At 36.9% G+C, this 16,760-nt stretch overlaps 1 protein-coding gene across 1 annotated transcript in view; it reads right to left on the bottom strand.

The window, feature by feature from the left end:
* Positions 1 to 6,870, bottom strand: part of INTS9 (Integrator complex subunit 9) — a gene marked incomplete at both ends in the record, with an annotated part of 40,484 nt that extends 33,614 nt beyond the window's left edge. Inside the window, 10 exons of the mRNA XM_051219507.1 lie at positions 506 to 617; positions 1,800 to 1,844; positions 3,577 to 3,666; positions 4,316 to 4,442; positions 6,109 to 6,192; positions 6,243 to 6,382; positions 6,438 to 6,506; positions 6,565 to 6,619; positions 6,665 to 6,792; positions 6,838 to 6,870. Coding sequence (XP_051064667.1) covers positions 506 to 617; positions 1,800 to 1,844; positions 3,577 to 3,666; positions 4,316 to 4,442; positions 6,109 to 6,192; positions 6,243 to 6,382; positions 6,438 to 6,506; positions 6,565 to 6,619; positions 6,665 to 6,792; positions 6,838 to 6,870 — 883 coding nt within the window. The remainder of the gene's footprint in view (positions 1 to 505; positions 618 to 1,799; positions 1,845 to 3,576; positions 3,667 to 4,315; positions 4,443 to 6,108; positions 6,193 to 6,242; positions 6,383 to 6,437; positions 6,507 to 6,564; positions 6,620 to 6,664; positions 6,793 to 6,837) is intronic.
* Between the last annotated feature and the right edge of the window lie 9,890 nt (positions 6,871 to 16,760).

Below are 16,760 nucleotides of genomic sequence, written 5' to 3'. Positions count from 1 at the left end.
ACATCGAAATATTAGTTGCATAAAAATTTTCAAAGTTTATATCACGAACTGTTTTTAGTTAAACCACTATTGAAAACCTAGCAGCACTGGACGTCCGTCTTGTCCTTTTGTGAAACTCTTCAGAAATGAAAATCTACGACCCCACATCTGTGAGTCGAACCTAGGACCTTCGGTCTCGAGTACGAATGCTAAGTCTCTATACTACTGAGTCGGAACCCCGCAATGTACGTGTCTAACTTTAATAATTTCACAATACTGCGAAATATTGAGGAATATTAAAGATTCCCATTGTGAAAATTAGAACAACACATATAAGCGAACAATTGTTTTCAATTAGATCGCCCTACTCAAAGACGAAACGACTATCGAGCGCTTCCAGGTATCCAAAAGTAGTCTGACTACGATCAGTTCATGATTTAAATTATGACAATTCAACATTCTCCATAAATTATTCTATACAAATAAGCATTTATCGCTATCATATCAAAATTTATTTAAAAATTACCAACGATATGACAAAATTCTTCTACAGTCTTTTCCAATTGATCACTTGCATACATATTGACAGTACCAATAATCAAAACATCAGTATCTTCAAATGTACTATCATCGAAAGGCTGTAAAATACAAACATTAATAATATTAAGTCAATCTTAAACAATACTATGGAATAACATTGTATAATCAGTCAGTCATAGCCAAATAAGAAAGTGGCATGGATTTGCAATTATTCAAGTTACCAAAGTACACATTAGCACAGCGAGATGAAGTCATCATGGCAAATACCAGAGTAGTGTGAATAGTTACAGTGTCAGTGATATAAAAAAGACTAGGTATGAATGATATGATACAAGAAGAATGAATCCATGGAATAAAAATTATAAAACAATAGTTTGCTTCGCACTGGTGACCAAGACAATAATTGTCAAGTTCATGGCCAAGTGAAGATCACGATTACGAAACAGCGAGCACTGTAGATCAATATGAAAGCTGGATTATCCAACGAAATCTTGGGGGTAGATATAGGTGGACCATTGGGAGAGAAAACAAAAGGTACATATATTGGTCAAGGTAGATTATTTCACGAAATGATGCAAAGCTGTTACCCTGGAAAGAATTGATGCTGGCGTGGCAGATAAGGCATTTTTTGATAATCGTGTATATAAAGAACTCTTTAACCGAGTCTCCTTTTAACATGACAAAATATCACGAAGATTGTTTTGTACGGGCCATTAGCCGATGGAGACAGTTATTTTACTGCTTTCATTGTTGTATCTTCTTTTTAACTGATGATAACGAATCAACAGTTTGGAATTCATCAGGAAGGTCTTCATGCTGCATAATCTGCAGCTTTAGCAAGCTCATTATATCCGTAACGGTTGTCCTTCGTGGCATACTATCAAGTAAGGAGAAAAAGACCCGTCTAAATTTACATACACAATTATTGACGGTTTCAATCAGGTACAGAAGATATGATTAGTTCAGTATTGGTTTTTCCTGTCAGCCAATGGCAACGCCAGCCAACTTCCCACACAGCAGCCTCATCTAGGTGCCAAAAGCTCTATTCAAAAACCGTCACATGATATCTCGTATAATATTGTGCAACAACATGACATCATCTATAATCTTAAACATATCATCAGTGAATATACTTTACTGAATACTTCGATGACAAATTTGTCGAAGTCCGAATAACAATGGCTGTACGTGTTCATTTTTTCATTCAAATCCAGTAGTTACATATTTGTACAATAACATATTAAAAAGCACCATTGTTATTATTGATATTATAAGCTTACTAGGACATGAGAATATAACAACGATGTGTGTGAGATATAAGCCACCTATGGAAAGGAAAGAAAAAAAGTTAAACTTGTCAAAATGACATAAGAATCAATTGATTGCTTGGACAAAAATACAAAGCGATTACTATGAAGTTTGTAATGTCGTACTATTGATATAAAGGATTGTAAATTATCCTTGTCAAGATAGCTCAATAGATAAAGCATTGGGCATTTGAAGTGATGATCAAGTCAATATATGAACACTAACACTGGGATGCAAGTGTTCACCTAGTTGATGAGTCCAAAATAGGATTAAACGCACGTCTCGTATTTCACTGCTAGTCACATATGGGAAATACAAAGTCCATCTGCATGTTAGATATTTGGATTTGAATGATAAACGGTTTTCCAACAGGAAATCTATACATGTATATTATCTTCCCCTTGTACCTTTGTGTCAAATTTCTGTTTTAATTTAAATCCGATTCTTTAATGAACGATGGGATCATTGAGTGTGAATTTATCAAAGACTAAGTTAATCAGTCGCAACGTGAAACCTAGTACGTAGTAACATCAATTCATGTTGCCACGACTCATTAGCACAGACATATTAAATTGTCAGGCCAAATCTCAGAATAGTAGAGGTAGTAACAGTGTCAGTGCTAATAGGAAATGGTTAGGTATCGAAGATACCATTCAAGAATATATAATTAGTGAAATAAATACAAGAGAAAAATTATGAGGAATTCAGTGGACTAGAATCATGGGAAAGAGAGAGAATGGATGAACCTACACCACTGCAAACGATTTTGAGCCATGTTATTCAAAGTCTCTAACCACTAGTTACGATGATCACGCGGACCCCCACTATGTAGTCTATACCTACTAACATGGCTAGGTTCAACTGTCAGTGACTACATGGACTGATACCATGTTTTAGTTCGGCCGCCTCTAGCCTTCCTTTAGCCTACTCCTGCACCGAAAAACATCGCCCGTCGAGGTAAGCAGTGGTTAGGCATACGCAACACGTACCCAAACCACTTTAATTAATGAAGATTTACTATCTCATCAATTGGTTTCCCATCTTTACCTAGTACCCTATTTCTAAACCAGAAATTGCTTACTCCGCGGTCCCAAAATACACGAGCAGTACTTCAGAAACATTCATGATCAAATACTATAAACCTACGAATATCCACTATTCTTAATGGTCAGTTTTTACATCCGTAAAGTGGAACGCAGCAAACCGCCACACAGTAAACTCGTCGCTTACTTGGTAAAAAAGGGGATCGCCCGAGCCAAAAGCAACGAGACTCGGCAAAAGCCAATCGAGCTTTCTAGATCCGTGCTGAGATTTCGTCAGATACCAGACCATCAGGAATGATGAGATTCATGAAGTGGAGCAGTTGACGCATTCGACTGTTTCACTTCCTATTATTAATTCCGGAGCGGAAGCAAAAGTTTGTATTTGGAGGAAGAGAACCGTATTTCAAACATGCTTGGATTGTTGCTTAAGGTAGTGATTAAGTTAAAAACAATGTTACAAGATCATGTTTTATTTCCGATAAACCATCAAACATTTGCAGGGTCAAATGTTATGCAATTATAATCTTCAAATCAACCAACTATATACACAAATATCATTCATAAAAATCCAAAATTGAGCATAATAATCAAAAAAAGTGAGTGTACGGTTTATAATGACCCTTTCCAGTTAAGATAAAGAAGATTGATGATCACAAGCTGGTCAACTCTAAATCCATAGTAAAACAAATACGTTGAAAAAACTCACTTTCTCCGTGCTCGATGTAATAATCCAATTACAACTGCCAATTCCATAGCCAGCACTTAAGCCTTTGATGGTTAATAAACCGAACAAATCCTGAAAATGAAGACATTTTTTCAACAAAAGATACTGAAATATATTCCATAAAATCTTACAAGTGGTTATAGTTAATGTCGAGCTTGAGAAAAATGTGCGTTAGTCCAAACTGACATACAACATCAGCACGATAAAATAAAATAATTGAGATGAATAATATAGGAATCGAAATAATGTAGCACAGACGATAATGAATAAAACTGAACATTGGGAATATACGTCAAAGAAACATGAAGGAAAGGCATGTATGACGAAGTACTGGTATTCGAGATTTAAGGATAAAGAGAGAATCCAGTGTGATCGATCCTAACCCCTGTCACCCAACTTCTCTAACCACTGGTTAAATTTTACAGCCAAAAAGTAGAATAAGATGAACTGCTGTGTAGTATACTCAGTCATTGTTATATAACATCTTTGGTTATATAACTATTATTAGTCAGTAATCGTAAACCTACAGAATTCAGAGTTTACTGTCAGCACATATGAATATGAAAATATTGATATGGTACTAAATAATTTACTAATCAAAAATGATAAATTTCTGACTATGAAATGAACAGTCAATACAAAATTAAACTCAAAAAACATCTTTATCTCAAATAAAACATTTAAAAATACACATAAACCAAGAATTGAATACTGAAATTACCACAGGTTCATGATAAGCGACTAGATGAATTTTATCCAAGGCTTTCACAACTGATTCACGAGTGTAGAATTTAGTCCAATTAAACTCACCAGAGTTAAGTAAGTAGTCTATTGGATTACTAGGTTTACTAATTTAATTTTTTAAAAATGTAAAGAAAAGGGGAAAATAAAACAAAATAATGATCAAACTTCTTTAAAATATTTACCTTTAATAATATTCATACATTATAGGCTTAATTAACTCCGCCTGGAGCCCCTCTAGGGCTACTGCCGGTCCCAAGCCCGGATAAAGGAGGAGGGTTGGGGATGGAGTTAGCGACCTCATCTCGTAGAAAACTAACTCGCTGAAAAACGCTAACCAGTAAGTAAGTAGTAGGCTTGATTAAACCGATTGATTTACGTTTCCGAAATGATAATTACATTCGAACGAAAATCCCAATTATGACACAGGATTCACGTTTATGGTTAACTGTTATTTAACGGAGTACTACAAACCAATTTACAAAGAGGTAAAATCTAGCTGAGAATTTAATTTAATGGTTTCATCAGTGATGGTGAACTATGGCTTCAAAGATCTAGATATCGGTGTCCAAGTTTCCTTTTTCAAACTATGGGGAGAAAATTGTGAAATTATATCAGATTTTCGCGGCGAAATAAAGCACCAACTTAATTCAAATATTAAAATTGAACTTTTTATCATTAAGTTATAGACTTGAACAGTCATTTATTGAGCCTAGTTTGTGCAGCTGAATACTACTTTTAGCTTTCACAACAACAATTGCACTTCAAGGCAGGTAATCGAGTCTGTACTTCGTAGTAGTGATTACAATGAAATAATTTTGTGACACTGCTCAAAGTTTCTCACAACCAATTAAAAATGGTTTCAGCCCTTAACTTTCAACTACTTAGTATTAGGTTTGAAAATCGTTTTACCTATTTCAACTTGAGTAGACATCATACAAAACTGTGGGCCAAAGCCTGTACTTAGTAAATAAAGCGAGTTAGTCAATAATAAACCGATCTGTATTTCATGTAATCATGGGTCATTATTATTAGTTAAACATAAACATTGGTACAAGTAGGCACCGAATACATATGCGCCACATTCGTTCGATTTGTATGAGGGCTGGAATACTGCCTGGATGTCCAAACCGAAGCAGGTGGTTTTCTTAGGGAGTCACATCCCGAACCTTTGACCTAGATCTAATTCACAAGGCAGTGGGGCAACGTAAGGATACGCACTTTCATTGTAGCAGGTGACCAACAGTAGCTTTACACACCCTTTCTTTCCTTGGGATCCTAGAGCCCATGTGCACCACTGGTTTGTAACCAGAGTTTTCCAACTCCCCTAGATGGATCTTCTGTATCCACAAACCCAGTTAGAGAGCCGGACATTTGCTTTTTATCCTCTTAATTTCGTAAACAATACCCCTGCTGCGAGAATATAGTGGGTAGGACCTCGTTGGTAATGGCTGTGTACCTGTAGCTATGTGAGTGTTTAGAGAAGAGGAGCTGACTCTCCCCACCCTCGACCATACCAGGGCATTTAGGGACCATCATGGGTTACATGAACGGACTATAAATCTGTTGTTCTAAACACACCGAGATTTATTTCAGTCTGCTTCCACGTCAATTAGTAAATGATATAGATGTAACAAAATAGTTTGTAGCTCAGTTATAAAACTCAAAATCAATAACATACAATGAAGTTCAGACAACAAGATGGCATGAGAAGCCTCACCCATACACACCCACACATACATATGCACATAAAGTACTTCAAGATAAACTTACTTCACTTTAGCATCGGAGTAGCCAGAATTGACTTCAGATTCAAACAACTGATCAAGTTCACATAATAAATCATCTATTAATATTCTAAGTAAAATCTCAATAATCTTTTCTGAAGAAAAAATCTCAATTATTACTTTCCAAATTTTACAACTGGCTCAGTTGCAAAAACTTTCCCACGAAAATTCGTATTTTCAAATAGAAACGGTAAACCAAGGATGCTTCGTGTATTCGACACTAGAATTACATCAATAGTTTCCCAAAATATGGAAGACATCTAGAATTATTAATAATTTTAAAATAATGTTTGAAATTTACAAATAAACTAAAACCTCTGATAATTTTAACATGCAAAATTTGAAATCCGTACTAATATAGTTCATATTGTCTATTTTGGTAAACTAAAATGTAAAAAATAATTATGTGCATGATAGAAACGTTACATAACAAAGAACTAACCATTCCGCCTTCCTCATGACCACTCCACATATTTGGTAGGTCGGAACAACCTGGACTAAAAGCATCAATACACTACAACTAGTAAATATGAAATACAGACCTCATAAGCTGATGTTTTGGCAGGAAATATGACAAATTCGACAAATCCATACAACAATCTAGCAGCAGATTAACATCACGAATATGCAGAAGATAGCAAGGGCTATGAACATCAGTATTCAAACGCCTCTAAATTGAATCAAACATCAGAGAAACAGATAGCAGGTCACTTACAAGTATGAGTTTATTATCATCTGTATTCGCCATAGTTTTACAGCTATGAAGCCCTTATTTCAGATGTATGAGAACTTGTTTTTTTAGGATGGCAGTTATTCTTTAGACAATTATTCCGTTTAAAGATACAGTAGCATTCTTATCAGGATGATCGTTCAGTACTCAAATAATGATGAAAATACGCAGTACTTTGAATACTTTTCTTGATGACCGATACCTGAAAAAGAAATCTAACATAATAAATGGTTTTCAGGAAGTTGTATTGACTTACATCAATGATACGCTTTCAAATTCAAAGAACTAGCGAATTATAAACAATTACTAATCAACCAAGCATAAGGACTATTTTAAAGTGATATTAATAGTCGTATTCAGACCAATGTACTAGACTGAATCACAAGTTGCGTGTAGTCTGCTGTTAGCTCCGATAAATCCATGTCATCTAGGAAATGGTGACTGAATTACTTACTCGGTTTTGAAGTATACTACCGATGAAGCCTATCTATACTCTCCGGTTTTTAGGGCCGAAGTGGCTGAGAAAGTATTTAGAACTAGAAACTAATGGTTGTTGAAATTCATATACAATAAACCAATGCCCACTAGACAACACATGCAACTAACAACTTTAACCCTAAAATATACCTTCTACAACAGAATTTGAAATAGTAAGAGAGTTAACGGAAAGTGTCTCCAAGTGACTACCCATAGCTTGTGTTACTAAAGACACTTTACGCATTAGTCAAACGAAAACTCCAGCATGCCACAAGCGTTTCAATTAAATCAACAATCAAGTATCATTTTAAATTTCGACGCCGAATAAGCTTGATAAATGCAAGTAATGAAAGCCCGATAAGTGGATTTAATATGAGATCACTGCATTCAGGTGCTTATCTTTTGGCAACACATGTTATTAGGAATAAATCATTAGAAATACGGGAAATATCCTGCAAAAGCACTACTGAAAGGGCAAAGTGCAGCGTAGATCTAAATAAGAAAGCGAGACTAATGAAACATTTTGTTACGAAACAGCGACTGCTACAATTTCAAAATTTACATTTTTGATGTTTATACATCACAGGTACCTGTGATGTGAAAGCGTAACCACATACTATTCAGAAAAAATGAAAGCCATGGCTAAAAAATATAAGTTTACTCTAAATACCGATACTATGCACAGATGTTTTTCTGTAAAAATAGTCGGCGACCTTAAACACCCAGCAAGAAACATGCTTACAAACTACCGCCACTAAATCGTGAGATGTCCTTCAAATGGTTCAAATGGTCCAAATGGTTGTGGACGGAATAGAAGAAGCTTTCGCTTAACAGGCTTCCGTGTCTAGTAGCAGGGGATCACCAAATCCTCCAGGCAGGAACCTAGGTATGTTAACAATAAAAGAGGAAAAGAAATTGGTAAATCATAGTGTGATGCTGTCCTTGGTCCTTAAGAATAGGTTAAGTTGCCTCTTGAAGGACTCCTGAGAAGTCGCTTGAACTAGCTCGGCCGGCAGCGAATTCCAGCTTTTGACAACTCTTAAGGAGTAGAAGTTGTGTCTACATTCCGTTTTGCTATGTTAAGTTTCCATTTTCTGGGTGTTACACCTTAGGTTATTATTCGAACTAAGCTTAAATAGGTGTTTAAGAGGATGTCCAGAAGTTTTAAGGATACTGTAAGTCATAAGAAGGTCACCTCTAAGACACCCATACTCTAATGGGTAAAGGTTAAGTGATTGGAGTCCAATATCCGAAATCTTTGTGGCAAGACTGTATAAATCGACTGACCGCTTTGCGCTCACTCCGAATGGTTCAAGTGATTCAAATAGTTGTAAGAAGAATGGAAATAGCTTTTGCACAATAAGCTTCCGTATCTAGTAGCATTTGACCACTAATATTCCCAAGTAGGACCCTGGGTAAATTTAACAAACAAAGAAGAAATATAGGTAAGCTATGATGTGTGGCAGTATGTAAATCCCAAATTACAGTAGCTCCGTAAGTCTTCGACATTTTATAATGACCATATTATTTTCATTAAACTCGTCTAGCGTAAAACGCTTTGTCACGAATTTACACCAGATCGCGAGTGAGTATGCTGTAACACACATCTCCTACAACAACTTGTCAGTTTAGACTAATCACTTATCGATATTCCATCAAGTATATCTTCGAACCTCTTCGCTTTGACTTTTGATCAGACTGCGTTTGCATAATTCGAATATAAAACGTGTTACTGGTTAAGGTGTTGTCAAACTCCGAATACGTATGGCATCTTCAAATTCTACCATGTGTCCTTAAGAAAATGTCAATTTTCCTTTTGAAGTACTCCTAAAAATCTCTTGAACCACCTTAGCTGATAGAGAATTTCAGAATTTAACTGCTTCCAAGTGGTAGGTACACCCACAGTCTATTCTGCTATGTTAGGTCCCCAATTTATAGGTATTACTCATAAATTTTATACTGTAACCGAGCCTAATTAAGTATTTGAGGGAGTGATCGATAGTGATTAGGATGCTATAAGTCATTAGTAAACGACAGCGGAAAAGGCTGCAAGAGAAGTAAACATGAGACAACTGTATGACACGACAAAGAAACTCTGGAAATCGCCGCAAAGCAGAACGACCAGTGAAAAGCAAGGAAGGCGAGGTAATCACCAACATTGAAGAGCAACGAAACAGGTGAGTAGAACACTTCGAAGAACTCTTGAATCAACCAGCTCCACTGAACCCGCCCAATATCGAAGCAGCACCCATGGACATCCCAATCAATGTTGGCCCACCAACAATTGAAGAAATCAGCATGGCCATCACACAAATCAAAAGTGGCAAAGCAACAGGATCAGACAACATTCCAGCAGAGGCACTGAAAGCAGACGCAGCAGTAACTACAAGGATACTCCACATTCTCTTCAATAAGATTTGGGATGGGGAACAAGTACCAACAGACTGGAAAGAAGAACTTCTGGTCAAAATACCAAAGAAAGGCGATCTCAGCAATTGTGATAACTACAGGGGCATCACTCTTCTCTCAATACCGGGAAAAGTCTTCAACAGGGTATTGTTAAACAGGATGAAGGACTGTGTAGACGCCCAACTTCGAGACCAACAGGCAGGATTCCGTAAGGATAGATTGTGTACAGACCAGGTCGCAACTCTACGGATCATTGTGGATTAATCAATTGAATGGAATTCATCACTCTATATCAACTTCATTGACTACGAGAAAGCATTTGATAGTGTGGACAGAACAACATTATGGGAGCTTCTTCGATATTACGGCGTGCCTCAGAAGATAGTCAATATCATACGGAATTCTTATGATGGATTAAACTGAAAAATCGTTCATGTAGGGCAGCCGACAAAGTCGTCCGAAGTAAAGACCGTTGTCAGGCAAGGTTGCTTACTCTCATCCTTCTTCTTTCTCCTGGTGATCGACTGGATCATGAAGAAATCAACATCTGAAAGGAAACGCGAGATACAGTGGACATGGAGGATTCAGCTGGACGATCTAGACTTCGCAGACGATCTGGCCCTCCTATCGCAATCGCAACAACAAATGCAAGAGAAAGCTACCAGTGTAGCAACAGCCTCAGCATCAGTAGGTCCCAATATACACAAAGGCAAAAGCAAGATTCTCCGATACAACACAGCATGCACCAATCCAGTCACAGTTGACGGAGAAGATTTGGAAGACGTAAAAACCTTTACATATTTGGGCAGCATCATTGATGAACAGGGTGGATCTGATGCAGATGTGGGCGTGGGTCGGCAAAGCAAGAGCAACATATTTACAACTGAGGAACATCTGGAACTCAAAGCAACTATCGACCAACACCAAGATAAGAATTTTCAATACAAATGTCAAGACAGTTCTACTGTATGAGGCGGAAACTTGGAGAACTACGAAAGCCAGCATCCAGAAAATACAGGTGTTTATTAACAATTGTCTACGCAAAATACTTCATATCCATTGGCCGGACACTATTAGCAACAACGTACTGTGGGAGAGAACAAACCAGATCCCAGCGGAGGAAGAAATCAGGAAGAAGCGCTGGAAGTGGATAGGACACACATTGAGGAAAGCACCTAACTGCGTCACAAGACAAGCCCTCACATGGAATCCTGAAGGTCAAAGGAAAAGAGGAAGAGCAAAGAACACATTACGTCGAGAAATGGAAATAGACATGAGAAAAATGAACAAGAATTGGATGGAACTAGAAAGGATGACCCAGGGCAGAGTGGGTTGGAGAATGCTGGTCGGCGGCCTATGCTGCATTTGGAGTAACAGGCGTAAGTGAGTAAGTAAGTCACTAGTAGTTCACCTCTGAGACACCTATGCTCTGATAGGTAGAGATTCAGTGATTTGAGGCCTTCTTTGTGGAAGAAAAATATTTGTGATTAGTTATATGACCTCGAATCGCAAATTGGTTATTTATTCACAAGTTTAAACGTTGAACGGCTAATTGATAAATGTATCTTGACTTTGGTAAGCCGCATAGAGTATGTAGGAAGCTCTGGATTGGTAGAAAAAGCAATTTGGGTAAGATTTGAGTTGACTGAGATTTTGACATGAACAGGATTTGATTGGTAATTTATTTCGGGGGTTCACATAGCACCAAACAAAAAACGATAATCTTAATACGTTAGTTTTTTGCATTGTCTTTAATACTTAGTATCGATTTCTAGCAACTTCCAAGATATCACAATGTACTGTAGTTGAACTGTGTGGAATTTTGAAAAGTAAGGTAAGGTTGAGTTTATTCTTCTCAAGTCATAAGGGATCAAGTATCAGTGTTTCACATTGTTGAGGTAGTTGATATAAACGTAAGTTGTGCGTTATTTTCATTGTTATTCACGTTTATCATAGTTTCTCATGATTTATGTAATTACACCTATTGACTGTAAAACTATTATTTAAATTTGAGCGTGATGTACCGTTGCCGTCTTGGTTCTCCATTTGCATGACACTAACTATTTCCCATAGCACACTGTTGTACACACTTCTTGTCCTTACTTACCAGCTGTGATAAGAGATACAAATTTCATGCTTCATGTACTTTTGGCGTTGGGATGACGATCTGTTCGTAGTTATGATATATGCGGTTTAATATATAACTGAAATTTGGTATGAAAAGGTTCGTTATTTTTTTACGCCATCCAGGGTTTGAACTTCCTCCATGTTCCGCTTCTTGATGTAAACCTGTAGAATCCAAACTACGGTTTAGACAGATGAATAGCCGTCCAGATACGTTAGACACTCGCCCTTGCCCGTCAAAATCAAAACAAGTAATCGGATAAATGACGGTTCTATAATTCATCATAAATTTAAATGCACATCGTTACCTTAACAAATATTACCACCCGGCTATTCAACCCATAATTGTTCAATCAATCAAATCTAAATCACAATAGATAAAGAAGTTGAAAAAAGATGCGGGAAAATTACCAGTCACAACAAATGAACGCTATTCTATCCTGACTGAATAGAACACACACAAAAGGAGGAGCAAATCCATATGGCTGCCGCCAAGAACGAGTATCAAGTAAAAGAACATAGATGCGGCTTGGGAAGAAACATGGGGAAATGGTGAAGGCGTAATAAAAATAAAAACTATGATAAAATACAAATCTTAACAATTCAAACGTAATCAAAAAACTAACAATGTACAACTAAGGAGATCAATAGGAACAAAGTGCAACTATATACATGGATGAATTTTCATACACACCAAACATTCAACATGGATCTTACAAACCTGTCTTTTCTTTTACCGTAATAAAGTTAAAAGAGGTGACAGGCGTATGATGGAACTTCACTTATATGATCGTTTTTAAGTCTCCACACAGTAATCCTCCGAATGAGAATTACATAATCAAAACCTTTGCCCCGCATAGGCGCAGGTGCCTTGTTAAGGATGTCCAGGAGATTCTTTTCAGAGCTCACCTATCCAGCTGTTACATGGTAGGAAGTAATTTATGCCTGATTTCAAGAAAATAAAACGTTTTGCTGTTTGCATCGTGTGATCCGTGTTTCTCAGCCTAGTACTAAAGTTTTGCTATTCTGTTGACATCCACTCATTTTGAGCACTTCTAGCTCATTTTATGACAAATAACCGAGGTTTATTTCAGGATCTATACTCTATTTGTGAGGCTGTTACAGCAGGTTTAAGGTCGTCTTTCAGATCAGCCAAATATAGTATAATCATAATGTCATTCTCAAACGTGCTCACAAGCACGAAGTTATAGAATTTGGACTGAACTATCACTCCTAACGTTTAACAAGCAATAAGTGTTATTTGTCGCGCAAGAGTGGTGTTTGAATGAACTTATGATTACTTTTTACTTGTTGAGTGCCTGATTTCGAATTCCAGGTACAGTAAATTCGTTTGTACTTATCTAGTACTTCTTGATCTAATTGCGTTATTTCTGGGATTCTTAATTTGTACCATAATTCAAATATCCCTAATCACCATATTGGCATCGCGATGGAGTCTGCGATGGAACAGTTAGATATTCATCCAACTTTTGAAGCTTTTGAGGATTATTTGGAAAGGTTTGAATTCTGGAGCGTGACCAAGGAAGATGTTATGGCTAATGAAATCGTGGCACATTTCCTGACATTCATCGGAAGAGAAGCATACAACTTGTTAAAAACTATGGTATATCTCAAAAAACCTATCTCACTTCCCTATGAAACTCTTAAGGTACTTTTATTAAATCATGTAAAGTGCACTAGTTTTGAATGCCGTGAAAGGGCGAAATTTCATAAGATGATTCGTCAAAATGACCAAAAGGTTAGGGGATTCATACTTGAATGGCAGAAAGAAGTTGCCAAATGTAATTTTGATGATCACCTTCATGTGCGACTGAGAGATAGATTAATTGGAGGAATTAACATACCGGGTTTGGAAAGAGAGCTGCTAACAATGCCGAACTGTTTCTTTCAAGATGCTAGATTTGAGTGTATTAACTACGAGGCAGTGAATGAACTTGATATCCAGTCAATGAAGTTTTCTCATACTTTGCTTAGACATCATGATGAAATACAATCTCAGGGTCAATCAAGTGGGGTGAGGAGCAAGAGTCATGCTTTCGAAGTCTACTAAAGTTTCTTCAAAGTGATGCTGTTCTTCGAACTTACTCACCTAGTGTACATTCTGTGCTTATTACTGATGCATCACCTGTGGGTATTGGCGCAGTCTTAGAAGAGGAAGGTAGACCAGTTATTTGTGTTTCACGCAAACTTACTGGTACTGAACAAGGTTATTCACAAACTCAGCGAGAAGTATTCGCTATGTGTTGAGCTGTTAAAAGACTTCATAAATATTTATTCGGAAAGAAATTCACTGTTGTTACTGAACATGAAGCTTTAAAGTTTGTTTGTCATCCTGAAAAATCTTTAGTACGCTCCTCAGATGCTATGGTCCAACGATGGAGTATTGCTTTGAGTGCATATGACTATACGGTTCAGTACAGAAGTGCAAACAAATTCAACACGTTGACTACATTGCTCGACAATCATTACAAGATAGACCTGCTAATATTTCAGAGTGTTTGTTAGTGCGACCTTTACCAGTGAGACGTCCAGGTCTCATAAGAGAAAATCGTAGATATTTTGGAAGTATACTTAGTGCTATACGGAAAGGCTGGAATGCTAAACATAGATTGCCTGTCTACTTATCAAAGCGAGATGAGCTATCCACTACTCATGATGGTATTTTATGTTTAAATGATCGTGTTGTTATTCCTCCTTTACTGCGTAAATCTGTCCTTGAAGATCTTCATAGTGGACATTAGGTGTTGAGAAAATGAAGTCCTTGTCAAGACTAACATGCTGATAGCCAGAGGTAAACTCAGATATGTCGCACAGCAAACAGTTGTGAAAAATGTCATCAGGTGAAAAATCATCCTTCAAAGTGAACTCCATGACCAGTATCGTCTGAGGCCTGGCAGAGAACTCATACGGACTATTGTGCTCCGTTTCCTGGCAAATACTCTGCACTTGTAGTCATTTATTCTTTTCACCAAATTCTGATTTCACAATCCAAGCATTAAGAAAGGTGTTTAGTCGAGATGGGGTTCCCATGGTGTTAGTGACCGATAATGGCTCCCATTTTGAGGCAGATGCAGTCACTTCCTGGTTGAATGGTATATGGTGCAAACATCTGTTTACTGCTCTCAGACATCCTTGTTCTAATGGTCAGACAGAACATTTTGTCAGTACATTGAAAACTGCTATTGATTCTATTGCCGCCTCAACATTTAATGAGCTAGAGAGGGGAATAGATACTTTTCTACTGCAATATAGAAAAGCCAGACATTCTGTCACGAAAGAGACTCAATCAAAGCCATCAAAAGGAAGAATTCTCCGGTCGAATATGAGTTGTTTGGAGTCTGCAGAAGTTACATATTATCATGGAAATGATCTTTGACCATCCACGGAGATTGTGTTGAAGAATGTCGGAAAATCGATGGTGTGAATTCTAGACATCAATGACTTAAGTACACACAGTCGACATGTTGATCAAATACAATTTCAGAAACCAGGTGAGTTTGTTCCGATTTCGGTTGTTAATTCTAATGCTAATGCGTACATTCTAGATTATACAGAGTCTTTATCCAATACACTGTCCAACAGACACAGAATGAACGTGCGAAGAAAACGTATAATTGATCACAGACACCTAGACTCCAATTTAAGCTGTGGTGGATGTGGTGTTTAAATCAACTAATGATTCCTTTTTACTTGTTGAATGCTTGACTTCGAATTCCAAATACAGTACATTCGTCTGTGCTTATCTTGTACTTCTTGATCCAATTGCGTCGTTTCTGGGATTCTTAGTTCATAATATAATTCATATACTCCCAATCACCATAGCGATTTAATGTTGGTATATTATAAACATTTATCAAACGAAAAAATTTGAGGTATTTTATAATTTGGGTGTGTTTTAACTCGCGAGATTTTATAAATTCACATTTATTATAATGAGGTTCTCTGTAGAATACACCAGAAAACTTAATTGAAGCTGATTAGCTTATACAGAAAGATCTAGTTTAGAAAAGCTTCTAGTTAGTTAACGATAGCAGACAATGTTAATAAGAGTGTATGTTTATAAAGCACCGCAAAACGTGGGGAATTGTATATGATTTTATTTGCGGTTAATCGTATTTTTATTTACAACTGATGAAAGTGGCATGTCAACACTATTGGGGATTGCGACAAAAATTTCTGTAAATAAATGGTTCTTCTTACGGAAGACCAAGGCAAACTAAGGTGTGCATTTCGAAACCTGTCTCCTTCAACGAAACATACCAGTGAACTTTTCCACTTTACCAGAGCTGGCGATTTAGTACCGCCACTGGATAGAAGTGACGATAAAGATTTATTTCTGAATTTTCACACTATTGTCAACGTAGAAATATCAGCTGAATACACTACAAACGTTCAGATAATAAACATGCGCGATATTGTAGTTTAGTGCATCAAAATGGTCTGCAGAAATTTTATGATTGATTTAGAATTTTGCAGTAACAGATAAGTGCTTCATGATGTTTTATTTTTCATAATAATCGCCAACTTGCACATGCGTTATTAATGAATAGAATTGAGCTATCTGTTGCAAAGCTTTTGGCCATGTTGTTGCCTAAATATTTTAAATTTTGCATGCATCATTTGCTCGCATTAAATTCGGGTGAAAACTGTCGGGAAAGTTCAACTAACTGCAAATTAGTTGATTCATGGAATTGAGATGCTGCTGTACGAAGAAAAACTGGCATAAGTAAATCGATCCCCATTTTCATACAGAAGGACTATAGGTGAATTGGCCTTAGATTTTTACATTACTTTATCATACATTCACTTGTTACATGACTTCATTTAACTTATCTTCAAGACGGAGAATTTGTGAGCATACTTTAGAAATGTTCAGA

This window comes from Schistosoma haematobium, chromosome 5, assembly GCF_000699445.3.
Source record: "Schistosoma haematobium chromosome 5, whole genome shotgun sequence".
NCBI classification, from domain to species: domain Eukaryota; kingdom Metazoa; phylum Platyhelminthes; class Trematoda; order Strigeidida; family Schistosomatidae; genus Schistosoma; species Schistosoma haematobium.
The sequence above is the reverse complement of the archived record's forward strand: the minus strand, read 5'-3'. Positions and strand labels throughout refer to the sequence as shown.